Source organism: Poromitra crassiceps (genome assembly GCF_964638095.1).
Source record: "Poromitra crassiceps genome assembly, chromosome: 9".
In the NCBI taxonomy this organism is placed as follows: Eukaryota; Metazoa; Chordata; class Actinopteri; order Beryciformes; family Melamphaidae; genus Poromitra; species Poromitra crassiceps.
Genome location: NC_139630.1, coordinates 47,952,298 through 47,969,271, shown reverse-complemented (window position 1 = coordinate 47,969,271; position 16,974 = coordinate 47,952,298). Strand labels below are relative to the sequence as shown.

At 42.1% G+C, this 16,974-nt stretch overlaps 1 protein-coding gene across 3 annotated transcripts; it reads left to right on the top strand.

The window, feature by feature from the left end:
* The first annotated feature begins 2,867 nt into the window (after positions 1-2,867).
* On the top strand, positions 2,868-12,487 carry LOC310782651 (hydroperoxide isomerase ALOXE3-like). 3 transcript variants are annotated; one of them, XM_083643357.1, is made up of 15 exons: positions 2,868-2,911; positions 7,276-7,429; positions 7,547-7,751; positions 7,887-7,968; positions 8,077-8,199; positions 8,367-8,470; positions 9,068-9,240; positions 9,593-9,736; positions 9,886-10,089; positions 10,301-10,387; positions 10,503-10,669; positions 10,856-10,977; positions 11,098-11,198; positions 11,489-11,659; positions 11,800-12,487. In XM_083643357.1, the coding sequence occupies exons 2-15, from the start codon at positions 7,283-7,285 to the stop codon at positions 11,977-11,979; spliced, it is 2,010 nt and encodes a 669-aa protein (XP_083499483.1). In that variant the 5' UTR covers positions 2,868-2,911; positions 7,276-7,282; the 3' UTR covers positions 11,980-12,487. The 3 variants fall into 3 exon arrangements, with proteins under 3 accessions (XP_083499483.1, XP_083499484.1, XP_083499482.1); XM_083643358.1 differs by lacking the exon at positions 2,868-2,911 and adding an exon at positions 6,981-7,017; XM_083643356.1 differs by lacking the exon at positions 2,868-2,911 and having other exon boundaries at positions 7,242-7,429.
* The last annotated feature ends 4,487 nt before the right edge of the window (positions 12,488-16,974 follow it).

The following is a 16,974-nucleotide window of genomic DNA, read 5'->3' as shown; positions in this document are numbered from 1 at the left end:
GTCTATGGCTTCCCCCGTCGCATCCACTCCGACCAAGGGGCCAACTTTGAGAGCAATCTGATCGCAGAACTCCTCAGTGTGGCTGGGGTACAGAAGTCTCACACGACTCCCTACCACCCGATGGGTAACGGTGGCGTTGAGAGGTTCAATAGGACATTGGGCAATATGATCCGGGCCTTGCCAGCCAGGGCGAAGCACAAGTGGCCTCAAATGCTCAAGTCTCTGACCTTTGCCTATAATTGTACTATCCATGAGACGACTGGGCACGCACCATTCCAGTTGATGTTTGGGCGAACACCCCGTTTGCCTGTTGATATGCTATTTGGGGAGGTGCTGCATGACCCTGAGGTTGTGGACTACGATGTATTCGTCCAGTCCCTCAGGAGGGACCTACAGGGGGCCATCAAGGCTGCTCAGGCATCAGCTGGTAAACAGCTGAGAAGGCATGCAGACCTGTATAACAGGAAGATCAGAGGGGCTCCTGTGGAGGTTGGGGATCGTGTGCTGCTGGCGAATAAGGGGGAGCGTGGCAGGAGAAAACTTGCAGACAGGTGGGAGAATTCCCTGTATGTTGTTGCAGAGAAGAACAGTGACATTCATGTATATAAGATCCGCAACGCTTCCACTGGTAATGAGAAGACTGTGCATCGCAACCTCATCATGCCAGTTAACTTCCTGCCGCTGCTTGATGCGCCTGAGCAGATAAGTGATGAAGTCGTCAGTTCCATTGAAAGTGATGCTCCTGCTGATGAGATGAATGCAGAGGAAAGAACAAGTGTGTGGGTGTCGGAACTGGCTAGTGATGTGTCGGATGATGGGAGTTCAGAGCGCGTGGAGGTGGAGTGCGGGTCAAGTGGAGGTCATAGGCAGGCACCTGGCTCTGTCCTGGTGAATGATGTTCCCGTGGAGGACGCCGTGGATGATGACCCCAAGGCTGTGGAATCTCACATTGGACACAAGGACACAGCCTCTGACTCCCGACTCATGGATTCCAACTTGACGGACTGTGATTCAAATCCTGACCACCACCTGACAGTTATCTGTGACTCAGTACGACCTCATGGCATTGTGACTGACTCCCCGACTTCTGTCCCTGACTACCAGACGACACGGACTGGTAGGCGTCCCATGTCGAGGGCGGGGCGTTTCATAAAGCCTGTTGGGAGACTCATAGAGACAATGCAGACACAGAGAGTCTTGGGTAATGAGTTTAAGAAAGTGGCTGTATGGGTGTGAGATTCGTTTAGTTTACGATTAAGGTGTATACCTGTTTTTTTATTTCTTTAATTTCCTTTTTTCCCTTGGGGCCACTTTTTACATTGTCACCAAGTGTAATTAACATGTAACAGGCATGTTTACCTGGGGATTGGATTTTACTCCCTCATTCTGTTGTGGAATGGTTTTTGAGACAGGAATGTTTGGTGTCATATATTTGCATATAACATGCCTCATGTTTTCTTTTGTAGGGCAATTAAGTGGAATTCAGAGGGGGAGGGTGTAACATGCTTCCACTTGCCATTGTACTAGAGCTGTATATACTGGGTATTTTGTTAGTGTGTACTCGTCGTCACAGATCATTTTACCAAGTTGGCACATGCCTTCTTGTGCCCTAATCAGTCAGCAAAAGCCGTTGCTCATCAACTGTGGAACAACATCTTCTGTGTCTATGGCTTCCCCCGTCGCATCCACTCCGACCAAGGGGCCAACTTTGAGAGCAATCTGATCGCAGAACTCCTCAGTGTGGCTGGGGTACAGAAGTCTCACACGACTCCCTACCACCCGATGGGTAACGGTGGCGTTGAGAGGTTCAATAGGACATTGGGCAATATGATCCGGGCCTTGCCAGCCAGGGCGAAGCACAAGTGGCCTCAAATGCTCAAGTCTCTGACCTTTGCCTATAATTGTACTATCCATGAGACGACTGGGCACGCACCATTCCAGTTGATGTTTGGGCGAACACCCCGTTTGCCTGTTGATATGCTATTTGGGGAGGTGCTGCATGACCCTGAGGTTGTGGACTACGATGTATTCGTCCAGTCCCTCAGGAGGGACCTACAGGGGGCCATCAAGGCTGCTCAGGCATCAGCTGGTAAACAGCTGAGAAGGCATGCAGACCTGTATAACAGGAAGATCAGAGGGGCTCCTGTGGAGGTTGGGGATCGTGTGCTGCTGGCGAATAAGGGGGAGCGTGGCAGGAGAAAACTTGCAGACAGGTGGGAGAATTCCCTGTATGTTGTTGCAGAGAAGAACAGTGACATTCATGTATATAAGATCCGCAACGCTTCCACTGGTAATGAGAAGACTGTGCATCGCAACCTCATCATGCCAGTTAACTTCCTGCCGCTGCTTGATGCGCCTGAGCAGATAAGTGATGAAGTCGTCAGTTCCATTGAAAGTGATGCTCCTGCTGATGAGATGAATGCAGAGGAAAGAACAAGTGTGTGGGTGTCGGAACTGGCTAGTGATGTGTCGGATGATGGGAGTTCAGAGCGCGTGGAGGTGGAGTGCGGGTCAAGTGGAGGTCATAGGCAGGCACCTGGCTCTGTCCTGGTGAATGATGTTCCCGTGGAGGACGCCGTGGATGATGACCCCAAGGCTGTGGAATCTGACATTGGACACAAGGACACAGCCTCTGACTCCCGACTCATGGATTCCAACTTGACGGACTGTGATTCAAAGTTTCAAAGATGTTTGGTGTCATATATTTGCATATAACATGCCTCATGTTTTCTTTTGTAGGGCAAGTGGAATTCAGAGGGGGAGGGTGTAACATGCTTCCACTTGCCATTGTACTAGAGCTGTATATACTGGGTATTTTGTTAGTGTTCTGTCACTTTAAGAGGTGTGTGGTTGCCTTTTAACGGAAGGCGGAACCTAATGTTCTTCCCACTTCAACCTGACTGTAAAAGCGGTAGGTCATGTTATAACATTGTGCTGTTTATTTTAAGACTGTTCATTTTATTCATTATTTTATCATATTGTATGTAACAAAGCGAAAAATTAGCTGCTTAGAGTTTAAAGATAAATAAATTTAATAAGAAGTAATGTGTACCTGCGTACTTCACAGTTAACAAACAGTGTACATCTGTACTGGACAAGCTGGACCTTGCATGCTTTATTTAGTTAGATCTTGAAGTCTGCATTACTGGAATGCCTACTGTTATGTTATATTTATATTATTTATTAATTATATGCATTGCTCTGTGTGATTCTTACATCATATCCTTGCGTGATTTTGCTGATATGTTTTGCATTAACATCAACATGATAGGACCTGTATTTTCCTACAGCATTATTGATGTGACATGTAGCCTGTGCATGTGCAATTTGATCTGACTAGATATGGGCACTGTGCAATTTTGGACAACTAGTATTTTAGTATTTTAGTTATCGTTCAACTGTGTCTTAGTATTGTATGGGGGTCGGAGCGTCACTCAGATGCTGCTGTGGTCTAGATATGGGCATTGGGCAATTTGACTAGATTTGACTAGATATGGGCATTGTGCAATCTTGACAACTAGTATTTTTAGTATTTTAGTTACCGTTCAATTGTATCTTAGTATTGTGGTAACTTTTAAATCTTTCTTTTAATCTTTCAAGATTCAATAGTTTTATTGCCATATCAACCAAAATTGATTGGAATTTGTCTTGGCATGCTCAACAGACAAAACAATCACAGTAACAGACCATGAGAGACAGACAATACAACTACACATCTGCTGCAATGTATAAAAAGTAGGAACATGCAATCAAAAACAACTGCAAAATGCAAAACAGTATGCAATACAGTGTACAGTGCAGGGTAGGCACAGGCGGCTAGTGCAACAAAAAAAAGTGCACAATGCATTAAAGTGTCTGGTGCATTAAAAGACCAGGAGGTAAAATTAAGTTGGGGTGGTGAACTGAACTGAGGAGGAGTTAAGGGCCCTCACTGCTTCAGGGTACGAGCTGTTACGCAGACGAGTGGTTCGGCATTTGATGCTGCGTACTCTTCTTCCCGAAGGAAGGGGGGCAAAGAGAGCATTGGCTGGATGGGAGGGGTCCCTTATTATCTTCAGCCCTAGCTTCAATATGCGCTTGTTATAAATATCGCATAATCTCGGCAAATCCTTACCTACGATCTTCGATGCCGTTTTCACGACCCTGTTCAGCTCTTCTCTGTCTTCAGCTGAACAGTTACCAAACCAAACTGTGATAGAGAATGTGAGCACACTCTCTATCATAGCTCGGTAGAAGTGACACATCCCTATCTTTGAGACTTTGAATTTCCTGAGTTGCCTCAGGAAGAACAAACGTTGGTGGGCTTTCTTTACGATAAGGCTCACATTGACGTTCCATTTAAGAGAAGAGGAGATCGTGGTCCCCAGGAATTTGAAACTTTCCACCTTCTCAACAGCCTGATCATTTATGATTAAAGGCTGGAGTTCAGCTTTATTTTTGCGGAAATCCACAATCATCTCCTTGGTTTTGGAGATGTTGAGGGTTAAGTTGTTCTGGGCACACCACTCGACAAGTGAGGAGACTTCTGCTCTGTAAGCTGTTTCATCATTACAGGAGATCAGACCTGTCACAGTGGTGTCATCTGCAAATTTAAATATTTTGACTAAGTCGGAAAGCGAGATGCAGTCGTTGGTATAAAATAAATAAAGTAAAGAGGACAAAACACAACCCTGGGGAGCACCCATGCTAATGGGCAGTGGCTTGGATAGCCTGTTATTGACTCTGACCACTTGTGACCTGTTGGTCAGAAAGTCAAATATCCAATCACACATGGACTTGTTAACGCCCATCTGAAGGAGTTTGTGGCACAGCCTAGCTGGAATTATATTATTAAAAGCAGAACTAAAATCAATAAACAAAATGCGTGCATAAGTAGAATTGGCCTCAAGGTGCTGCAGGATGGAATGGATACAGAGGGATACAGCATCCTCTACAGACCTCTTCTTCCTATATGCAAATTGAAACGAATCAAGTGTCACATTAGACAGATAATTGGCTACTAGCTTTTCAAATACCTTCATAATTACAGAAGTCAAAGCCACAGGTCTGTAATCGTTTAAACAGCTAACATTTGTTTTCTTTGGTACAGGAACAATTATAGCTGATTTAAAACAAGCAGGGACTTTACACGCATTAAGGGACAAATTAAAGATGTCAGTAAAAACCAGAGACAATTCGTCTGCGCACCACTTAATAGTGGCTGCAGAAACCAGGTCGGGACCAGCTGCCTTTCTAGAGTTCTGACGTTTTAGCAGATTCCTAACTTCATGTTCCTCTATCAGGAACGGAGGATCTAGAGGCACAGTGGAGCTGGAGAAGCTAGAGTCAGCCATAGGCTGAGCCTCAAATCTACAGTAGAACTCATTCAATTTGTTAGGGAGTGAGGGGTCGTCGTCTAGGACGGCATGATTAGTTTTATAATTTGTGATTTGTTTTAGGCTATGCCAGACTCCCTTACTGTCGTTGGCATTTAGTTTAGATTCTAGTTTGAATTGGCTCTTACTTCTTAATCTTTAACTTGAAACCTGCCTGTCATGTTACTGTCTTGTACTGTCTGCATTGTTCTGTATTGTCATGTTTGTTGGTTTTTGTGCTATGTCATGTCTCATTTTGTCTTTGGCCTGCGAGCTGCTATACTGGATACCTGAATTTCCTCACGGATTAATAAAGTACTTACCTACCTACCTACCTAGCCTATTTTTGCATTATTTTTGTAATATATCATCATGTATGGATCTCTGCTAGTTCTGTCTATCCTAGTAGAGCAGACCTTTTCCTCTGACGTCAGGGCTCTGCCCCCTTCACGTCACTCCACACTACCTGTGCCACGTAGGCTATGTTCTCTATTTAACCTTTGCGGTGGCCGACGCCCTCCCATACAGCCTGATGAAAACCAACGGTTGAAACGCGTTGCGTGTTGTGTCTTGCCCGTATCAACTATGTGAAGATGTACGGTACACTGTTTGTTAACTGTGAAGTACGCAGGTACACATTACTTCTTATTAAATTTATTTATCTTTAAACTCTAAGCAGCTCATTTTTCGCTTTGTCATTATAGTTGCCTGCTGAGTTGCTTTGGTCCACACCTTTTTGTGCGTTCCATCATATTGTATGTACCAGGAGGTTACATGTTACATCTGTTCTGAAGGCTATGTTGTGTGTGGTAACACGAATGTTTCTATACCTCTAGTATTGCTGTTGCTGAAGATACGTCCCAGAACAGATCAGTGATTGCACTTTTTGTTTACTATCAGGTACATACTTTGATGTAATTAATATTAATGCCCCACTTCAACCTGATTGTGAAAGCAATACTGTCTGCATTGTTCTGTATTGTCATGTTTGTTGGTTTTTGTGCTATGTCATGTCTCATTTTGTCTTTGGCCTGCGAGCTGCTATACTGGATACCTGAATTTCCTCACGGATTAATAAAGTACTTACCTACCTACCTACCTACCTAGCCTATTTTTGCATTATTTTTGTAATATATCATCATGTATGGATCCCTGCTAGTTCTGTCTATCCTAGTAGAGCAGACCTTTTCCTCTGACGTCAGGGATCTGCCCCCTTCACGTCACTCCACACTACCTGTGCCACGTAGGCTATGTTCTCTATTTAACCTTTGCGGTGGCCGACGCCCTCCCATACAGCCTGATGAAAACCAACGGTTGAAACGCGTTGCGTGTTGTGTCTTGCCCGTATCAACTATGTGAAGATGTACACTGTTTGTTAACTGTGAAGTACGCAGGTACACATTACTTCTTATTAAATTTATTTATCTTTAAACTCTAAGCAGCTCATTTTTCGCTTTGTTATTATAGTTGCCTGCTGAGTTGCTTTGGTCCACACCTTTTTGTGCGTTCCATCATATTGTATGTACCAGGAGGTTACATGTTACATCTGTTCTGAAGGCTATGTTGTGTGTGGTAACACGAATGTTTCTATACCTCTAGTATTGCTGTTGCTGAAGATACGTCCCAGAACAGATCAGTGATTGCACTTTTTGTTTACTATCAGGTACATACTTTGATGTAATTAATATTAATGCCCCACTTCAACCTGACTGTGAAAGCGTATTGCTGTTGCTGAAGATACGTCCCAGAACAGATCAGTGATTGCACTTTTTGTTTACTATCAGATAAATCAACTCAACTGAGAATCCTGGTCTGTGGTGCTTTAAACACAACACAACGCAGCGACAAGATCACAGCTGTTACATTAGCATATTATGAACAATTACAATTGAATGTTTGACATTTCCTGTTTTTTCTACAGAGTGATCATGGCTGAGTACAAGCTAGAGGTGACAACAGGTGACAAAAGACATGCAGGAACATTTGACTACATATTTGTCATCTTATTTGGAACTGAAGGAGAGAGTGAGCGTACAGAGTTGAACAACTATGGCATTGATTTTACAGCTGGGAAGGCAAGTTGAATTTGCCGCTGTGTAGTGATTACTTAATAAATGCACCATTTAACTTAAGCTATTGTGTTGGTTGATGGATGGTAATTTCATGACCCTACCTGAACCCTTCCCCCACAGACTGGGACCTATACTGTGAAAACTGCTTCGTCTCTGGGGAAACTTCTACTGGTCAAGGTGGAGAAAGATCCCTATTTGTATCTCCCAGAAAACGAGTGGTTCTGCTCCAAAATTGTGGTGACCACTCCAGAGGAAGAAGTCATCCTTTTCCCCTGTCACAGATGGGTGTCCAGGGGGGAACTTGTTGAGCTCAGAGGAGGGAAAGGTCTGCTTCCAATATACACAAAAATGATTAGGATATCTCTTCTGCTCAAGATTCCTGTTAATGTTAAAATATATTCGTTGTGTAATTTCTAATGTGACTAATTTTGTGTCCATATTGTTATCCTGATCTTCTCAGCCATGAAGGCATCTGAGGAGGAGCACCGCCTACTGATTGACCACCGCAAACAAGAGCTGGAATTTAAAACCTCCTTGTTCCAGTAAGGTTTTCATGTCCACAATGTGTACCTAGATCTGCAGTTAAACTCTCAGAAGCCTATCTCTAGACAAATATTTACATGCTCTCAGTTTTGCTTTCTGTGTTTTAGATGGGAGGTGTATGCTGAGGGACTGCCCCACAAAAACAATTTCAAAGATGTCTCTGAGCTCCCAGATGAAATCCGCTATTCCATGTCCAAATCATTTGAAATACTTTATACAAAGAAAATGATGTGAGTTTTGTGTTTATTTTTAAGTTGGAGCACCACTTGGTTCCAAGATAGTCACATCCCTTACCCTTTTTAAGCCAAAAAAATATATATATATTGAAATAGTAATGTTTAATCATCTGCATTGTCCTTGCCATTTTACAGTATAATCTTTCTTACCCCTAACTCAGGTCTGCTGAATCCAACCTTAAGGGAATGACAGGATCTAGTGAAGAGTGGGAAAACATTGAGGCCATGAAAAAGGTTTTCTCGTCCAACAAGACTGCGATGTCAGGTATAGCAGAAGTTATCAATAGCGTTGCAGGTTAACTCAACTGCAACTTTCTCATTATCACTAGTGGAATATCTGTCCCTGTGTGACTGGCAGCCTCTCCTCTCTCTCTCCCCAGAGGGTTTTCATAGTCCACTTCACTGATTACAACATGTTACAACAACAATCTGGAGCTTTCCATGGTGCTGAACCTGTCTTAAGTCATTTTGGCCACTGATTAGCCATTTTTGGCCACTGATACATTTTCACATGTAAAAATTGTACATGTGATCACGCTGAATCATTCATGGCATAGCTGTGACCGAACACAATTCTGCTCACTAACTCAGATACAGACACACACACTTTGCATCGTACTACTACTAGTGGACCCATGGGAGTTAGTCTCCCCTGGTCTGGAACACAGTGGTCTCCAAAGCCTCACTCAAAGACACACTCAAATTAATCATAAATCACTGATGATATCACTTATGTATAGAATCGGTGATGTCACTTGAGCACTCAGTGATCGCATTACATCCACTGTATCAATTTCTCTGGCTGTTGTTCCTTATTTTCATGACTTTATGAAAATGTATCTGTCAACTGCCCTCCTTCCAGAGTATGTCTCAGAGCATTGGAGCGAAGATGACTTTTATGGATTCCAGTTTCTGAATGCAACCAACCCCAATGTGATCGAGCGCTGCCTGAAGCTTCCCTCCAACTTTCCAGTCACAGAGGAGATGGTGAAGCCATTCCTGGAAGGTGGAAGCTCTCTGCAGATGGAAATGGAGGTCTGGAAGAGGAGTGCCTCAGCTGTCTTTGCAGACAATTTATACTACGTAGTTTTAAACCTATGCTTGTGTAGCAGTTAGATGATGACCCTACGGTCTATGACTAGCAGTCTGAGATAGCACTCAGATTCTTAGCACTCTGAGATTCTCTGTGAATGAAAAGTGCGGTATAAATAAAATGAATGAATGAATGAATGGATGAATTATGACTCTTGAACACTGATGATGGTTTGGATAACAGTTTGACTGCTTAATGTTCTCTTTGTTTAACATTAAATAGCATTTTCCTGCATGTGGGGAATGGATCACTTCCATTTGTTATTCTTTCTTCTATCTGTGACTCCCATAACAGAAAGGCAACATATTCCTCTGTGACTACAAGAGGATGGAGGGGTTAGCCACAAGGATGTATAACGGTGAACCTGTACCCCTGACTACTGGGCTCGGCTTGTTCTACATGAACCCAGAGAAGAAACTGATGCCAATCGCAATCCAGGTATTTCACTGATGAATCAATGCCTGTATTCATACTGTTATGAATGTATAATGTAGAATATTTTGTCAAATCACCAATGGTGTATTATACTTTCATAAAAGTCTAAATAGCCACATTGTATGAAAAGAAAAATCTTTTTGACATTTCAGCTGCATCAACAACCGTCTGAGCAGAATCCCATTTTTCTGCCCAGTGACCCAGAAAGCGACTGGATGCTAGCCAAGATGTTTCTGAAAAATGCAGATGTCTTGCAATATGAGTCTGTTTATCACCTCATGAACACTCATTTTCTGGCAGAAGCCTTTGCTATTGCCACTCTTCGCAGCTTCCCTGCAATTCATTCCTTCTACAAGGTATGGTCACATAGGGGAGATCATGGAGTTCAGTTGTTTCCCTGCCAATGTTTTGTGATCTGAACATGACATTGCATTATATTACTTATGATTATGAACTTTTGTAAATTGATTACTGTGTAAAATGTGAATTTAGCTGTAGCATAAATCGCAAATTGATTGTTAATGTAATTTAATTTATATTATTCTCTCTGTTGTCTCATCTGTACAGCTACTGATCCCACACTTCCGCTACACCCTCCAAATAAACACTGTTGGACGCAAAGCTCTTTTGGCACCAAATGGACCTTTCAGCACAGTATGATTCTTTGACCCATATTTTTGAATATTCAGAAATTGAACCTTAAAATCCAATTACAGTATCGTGAGCAAGAGATTCAGCCAACTCTAATGTAGCTTCACATTGTGTGTAGAGTTCCCTTGGACTAGAGGGGACGGAGGAGATCATGAGAAGGTCTCTCTCTGAAACGACCTACAGCTCCCTCTGTCTGCCAGACAACATTGCTGCACGAGGACTGGAGTCCATCCCCAACTTTTACTACAGAGATGATGGACTGAAGCTGTGGAGCATCATCAACAGGTGATAAAATCAAATCATGTCATGACATATATATAGCTTTGGTCATAAACTTTACAGTACTTGAGTACTTGAGCAGGTAGTAAGGATAGAGACAATGTTAGTTGGCTGGCACAAAGATGATCTAATTCAAGAAATTATAGGGTTTGAAAATCATTAAGTCAAAAAGCTCTTGCGCTTCCTCTCCAGCTTTGCTAAGGCAATGGTGGAGTACTATTACCCCTCAGATAGTGACGTGTGTAGAGACCCGGAGCTCCAGGCATGGATCAAGGAGATATTCACCCATGGCTTCTTAGGAAACAGAAGCTCAGGTCATTTATTTATGTTCTCGTCATATAATTGTGTAAACAGCAAATCTATAAATGTACATACAGACATAAATATTTACAATAATGGCATAAAATGATTGATGATGACGGTGACACCAACAGGGATTCCTGAAAGCTTTCGCACTGTGGAGGAAGTGATCAAGTTTGTCACCATGATGATCTTCACAATGTCTGCTCAACATGCTGCAGTCAACAATGGGCAGGTGAGATCATTAAGAATTGGGGAAAAAGATGCTTTATGAATTCAAACAAATTTGATAATAGATTAGGGTCATCAAACATATGGCACATGTGCAAGATCAGTAGGATATCATCTGAATAAAGTGATGAAAACATGACCTTTCTTATATAGTTTTATATAATTGTATGTAATAATGCCGTTAATCTGACATTTATTGTCTTTAAAGTGGGTTTCAGTTAAAGATGGGCCCACGACCCCAAAAGAAATAGACAGACCTGCAATAGATACTGAAACATCTCTCTTAATTTTTAGTACGACTACAACAGCTGGATGGCCAACAGCCCTCTCCTGATGCGCAAAGCTCCTCCAACCACTAAGGGGCAGTCTAACATGAAGACAATCATGGAGACACTCCCAAATATTGGAGAAACAGTCAAATTCATGACAATGGCTTGGCTGCTTGCCAGCAAATACAGCGATGTTGTAAGTTTGGCTGACATGATTGAATACACACTTTGGCCTACATGACTAATCCATTTAGAACTGCCTATGGTATCTTAAACAGTCTGCTGTGTCAGTGGTCAGTCATGTTTCCTTTGGTTTTTCTGTGTCTTTTTTGACAGGTTCTTCTGGGTACATATCCTGAAGAACGCTTTGATGAACCTGCCCCCAAGCAGATCATTAAGGAATTTCAAGCAGAGTTGTCCTTCCTCAGTGAGGCCATTACAAAGAGGAACTCAAACCTCACCGTGCCTTACACCTACTTAAACCCTGCTGAAATAGAGAACAGTGTATCTATCTAAATAAGTCTGTGGGGTTGGCCTAGCCTGGGTAAACCCAGCCTCCACATCACCTCTATCTATGTGCTATCAGTCACTGAGATAAATATGAATCTTTATTATATATAAAACGAAGCTAAACCTGCATTGATGTCCTTTGTAAACATCTTAATTTTTTTTTCTTTTGCATTTTATTTCCCATTCATAGTCTTAGTTTAGGCTATATTATAGTACTTAAAAAAGATATATATTGTAGCGATGTGGGTTTGTCAGTAAACATGGGTTTGTCTAGTTGTCACGTTAGTCTGGGGTTGACATGTCTGTGGGGATTTACGGGGGTACGTAAAGGCAGCATACCAGCCTGGGGGTGTGGTGGAAGATAGGGGTTCACCTGTGATTGGCTGGGGGAAGGGCGAACGTGAACGGGAGAGCGATAGCTCTGGGTTGTTGATGTGGGAAGCTGAGGGAAGGCTGTGTGTGTTTTGGGAGCTGCGGAGCTAGGAGAAGCTAGCTGGGTTTGGGTGCGTGTTGTGGGGTGTTGTTTTGGCGTGGACCACGGCTGACAGTGGTCCCCGCGATCCACAATAAAGTGCGGTGACAAGAATCTGACTGTTCGACTGCTTTGTGGGATCATTACAATATATATATATATATATATACACAGTATATTATAATAGTCCCCCATGTTGTATGATTATGCCACTAATGAGGAAGTTTCATGTTACATGAATCTGTTTGGAAGTTATACAAGGGATCAGCTGAGCAGTATTTTGGTAAACAAACCGCGTTAGTTTTTCTTTGGCTACTAGTTCAGTGAGTTTTGGTCGTAGAGTGAAAAGATTGGTATCTGTGCATTTTCAGCTTTCATTTGACATCTTGTTGAACTCTTACTGATGGAAACAAACAGTATTATCCATGCCAAACATTACCGCGACCACTGTTACAGTAGCCTTTTGCGGCGGTAGTGCCCTTGGAAAGTGGAAACTATAACATCTGTAACCATTCATGACCAAACTTTCCACAAAGTTTCATGCAAATCCATTCAGACAGAAAAACCCATGTTATTGTATGGGGACCCCATACAATATATGGGGCGAAAACATAACCCCATAATGGGGTTATGTTTTCGCCCCATATAACAACAACCTTATAATCTTATATATATTAGAACCTTTTTCCTGTGAGGTGATTGATGTCGTTAAACCACACAGTACAGTATGGCAACCATTTTAGGGCGTCCTCCTCATTCAGACAGCTAGTTTGAGTGAGGAGTGATGACTGACGAGTGAGGACTGATGACTGACGAGTGATGACTGACGAGTGAGGACTGACGAGTGAGGACTGATGACTGACGAGTGACGCCGTATTGTGCGATGCTGATGTGTGAGGAGTGAAACAGTAATGCAGGAAGAATGATAGCGTTTTCGTGTGAGGACTGAAGGTGTTTCAGAGCACACTTGACATGGTTTACTAGGAGACATGACAACTGACAACGCTTAGACTGAGGAATGACAGCTACACCTCTTAATGAGGAGGATGCCCTAAAATGGTTGCCGTAATGAAGGCTTTTGCCAGCCGAAACAATGTCAATCCAATGATTTCATTTGTGTAAATACAAGTAAATAAATTATATTGTGGGCAAGAGTAGTACCTTTTCACACAAAAGCTAATAAGTAGTACACATTTCATCTGCAGTGTAGATTTTTTTAATCACATCTTGTTTAGCACTTTTTGTTGGCATCTATAGCATCTACAGGTACTGGTAGCATAGGCAGCACTTGCTTGAGCTATTTGTTACATGTGCTATCTTTCTGTTTTAGTTGGTTTTTAGTGTTTTTGGTGAAATCAGTAAAGGAATGTCAGGAGGTTGTTACATGTTGTGCCTTGAGGGAAATATTTGGTCAACATTAAGGGGTGGAGGGTCACTCCACAAGGGTCACGCCAGCAGGGTCACTGCAGAGAAAGGTATAAAAACTTAGAATGTAGACAAGGAAACACACTGTGGAGCTGCAACGAAAGCAAGAGGTAGGTGATAGGTTTCTTGGCTCGATCAAACAAACAAAAAATAGCCATGGATATGTAATCACTTGATAATGTTTTATTGTATGACAATGATGAGCAAAGCAAAATACATTTAGCTTGTTTTTTGTTGAAAAGTAGGATAAGACAAATGCAAAGGGGAAAATTAGAAAAGTCCTTTGGCTGTCTTGTGTATACACTTTACAAGGTAGAGAAAGTTCATAAAAAAAATGTTTTTCAGTTGATCATTTGTTAAAAAAACATTTAAACGTCTATACTTTTGTGGGGGGGGGGGAAATCATCCAATCAAATATTCAAAAAGCCTGTCGTGATTAGAGGACAGTAACAGCAGGGGTGGCCAAACTGCGACGGCCCGCTGGCCAACTGCATTTTTCCGTTTGAAACGGAAAAACGGAAAAACTAGTTTCCCCATTTTGTTTTTTCCATGTAAAACCATTGAAAATGGGTTACTTGAGTACCCTGACCTGGTCTATTTTTTTTTTTTTTTTACATTTTTAATACTGAATGTTGGTGAATTGATCTCGGTCTTAAACTGGAAAAGATTTGAAAACATACAGAAATACCCATTGTAATAGGTGAGCACATCAATAAACTATGTGTCATATATTTATTTAGGTGGAAATTAAAAATGCTATGGCAGAAGGGTTTTCTGATCTATTTTCCCCCCGCTTTCAGTCTAAACAGGTTGAAAACTGTCGCGCTTAATATTGTTTGGCCCGCGACGCCTTATATTTTTGGCCACCCCTGATCTAGAGGAAACAGTTCAGGGCTGTAACATTGGGTCATGATGGGTGTGTGCTGTGTGTGCGTTTGTCCCAAAGGGATGTCATGATGTACTATATAAGCACCTTGATTCTAAGTAAAAGGAGATCTTTTCACCATAAGACTTGTGTCTGTATTTTCATTGATTAGCTGTATTTTCATTGTTTAACCACAACAATGGCAAGAGTGAACAATATATAGGTTTTATGACATAATAGATGTTTTCATACTCTGCTTACTTTTGAATATTAGCATATAACATTTACCAGTGAATTTAGACATTTATGTTTGTATTCCTGTTTTTTCTACAGAGTGATCATGGCTGAGTACAAGCTAGAGGTAAAGTAAAGGTAAAGTCCCACTGATTGTCACACAATGTGTGAAATTTGTTCTCTGCATTTGACCCATCCCCTGGGGGAGCGGTGAGCGGCAGCGTGCGCTGCGCTCGGGAATCACATGGTGATTTAACCCCCCAATTCCAACCCTTTGATGCTGAGTGTCAAGCAGCGAGGCAATGGGTCCCATTTTTATAGTCTTTGGTATGACTCGCTGGGGATCAAACTCACGACCTCCCAGTGTCAGGGCGGACACTCAGACCACAAGGCCACTGAGCTGGTATTAGCCATTATTTAGTGACAACAAGTGACGCAAGACAGGCAGGAAAATTTGACTACATATTTGTCACCTTAATTGGAACTGAAGGAGAGGGTGACAGAGCTGGACAACTATGGCATTGATTTTACAGCTGGTAAGGTAAGTTGAATTTGCCACTGTGTGGTGTTTACTTAATACATGCACCATTTAACTTAAGGCATCTTGTTGGTTGATGGAGGGTAATTTCACGACCCTACCCGAACCCTTCCCCCACAGACTGGGACCTATACTGTGAAAACTGCTTCGTCTCTGGGGAAACTTCTACTGGTCAAGCTGGAGAAAGATCCCTATTTGTATCTCCCAGAAAACGAGTGGTTCTGCTCCAAAATTGTGGTGACCACTCCAGAGGAAGAAGTCATCCTTTTCCCCTGTCACAGATGGGTGTCCAGGGGGGAACTTGTTGAGCTCAGAGGAGGGAAAGGTCTGCTTCCAATATACACACAAATGATTAGGATATCTCTTCTGCTCAACATTCCTGTTAATGTTAAAATCTATTTGTTGTGTAATTTATAATGTGACTAATTTTGTGTCCATATTGTTATCCTGATCTTCTCAGCCATGAAGGCATCTGAGGAGGAGCACCGCCTACTGATTGACCACCGTAAACAAGAGCTGGAATTTAAAACCTCCTTGTACCAGTCAGTTTGAGAACAGGTCTGAGAGCAGGTCACGTGGGGGATGGGTTTACCCAGGCTAATGTGTACCTAGACCTGCAGTTAAACTCTCAGAAGCCTACAATCTTTACGTGTTCTCATTTTTCCTTTCTGTGTTTTAGATGGGGGGTGTTTGCAGAAGGACTGCCCCTGAAAAACAATTTCAAAGATGACTCTGAGCTCCCAGCTGAAATCAGCTTTTCCATGGACCGAAAATATGACTTACTTTATACAAAGAAAATGACGTGAGTTTATTTTAATATTTAAAGGGATAGTTCAATTTTTTTTTTAAGTCTAGTCCTACTTACCAATGATGATGTTGATTGGTAGAGTTATTTTTCAGCACAATCCATCCTGTTCCTCATAGTAGCTCTGGAAAGTTGGGCAAAAACAAATGCAAGGTCATTGGGTCACGGTCCTGCATGTATAAGCTGACTGAAGCTCACTGAAATATCATCCACAGTGAGCTTCAGTCGTCATCATAAGTAGCAAATAGGGCTAAACTTCAAAAAATGTGAACTATCCCTTTAAGTTGGAGCACCACCTGCTCCAATATAGTCACACCTCTTCCCTTTTAAGCCAAAAACTACATTGAAATAGTAAGGTTTAATCATCTGCATTGTCTTTGCTCTTTTATAATCTTCCTTACCCCTATCTCAGGCATGCTGAATCTGACTTTAAGGGGATGAGAGCCATGGATGAGAGGATCCACTGAACAATGGGAAAACAGACATTTCGTAAAATGCTTATACTTTTTTTTACTTGTTCAAACCAAATCGTTCAGATATATTTACAACAGGAGAGACCACATAACATTTAAATCGGACCAAAACGTAAAAGAATTGCAGATTTAAAGAAAATATTCTTTCGATGTAGTTTTTTTAACCTACGCTTGTGTAGCAGTGAGATG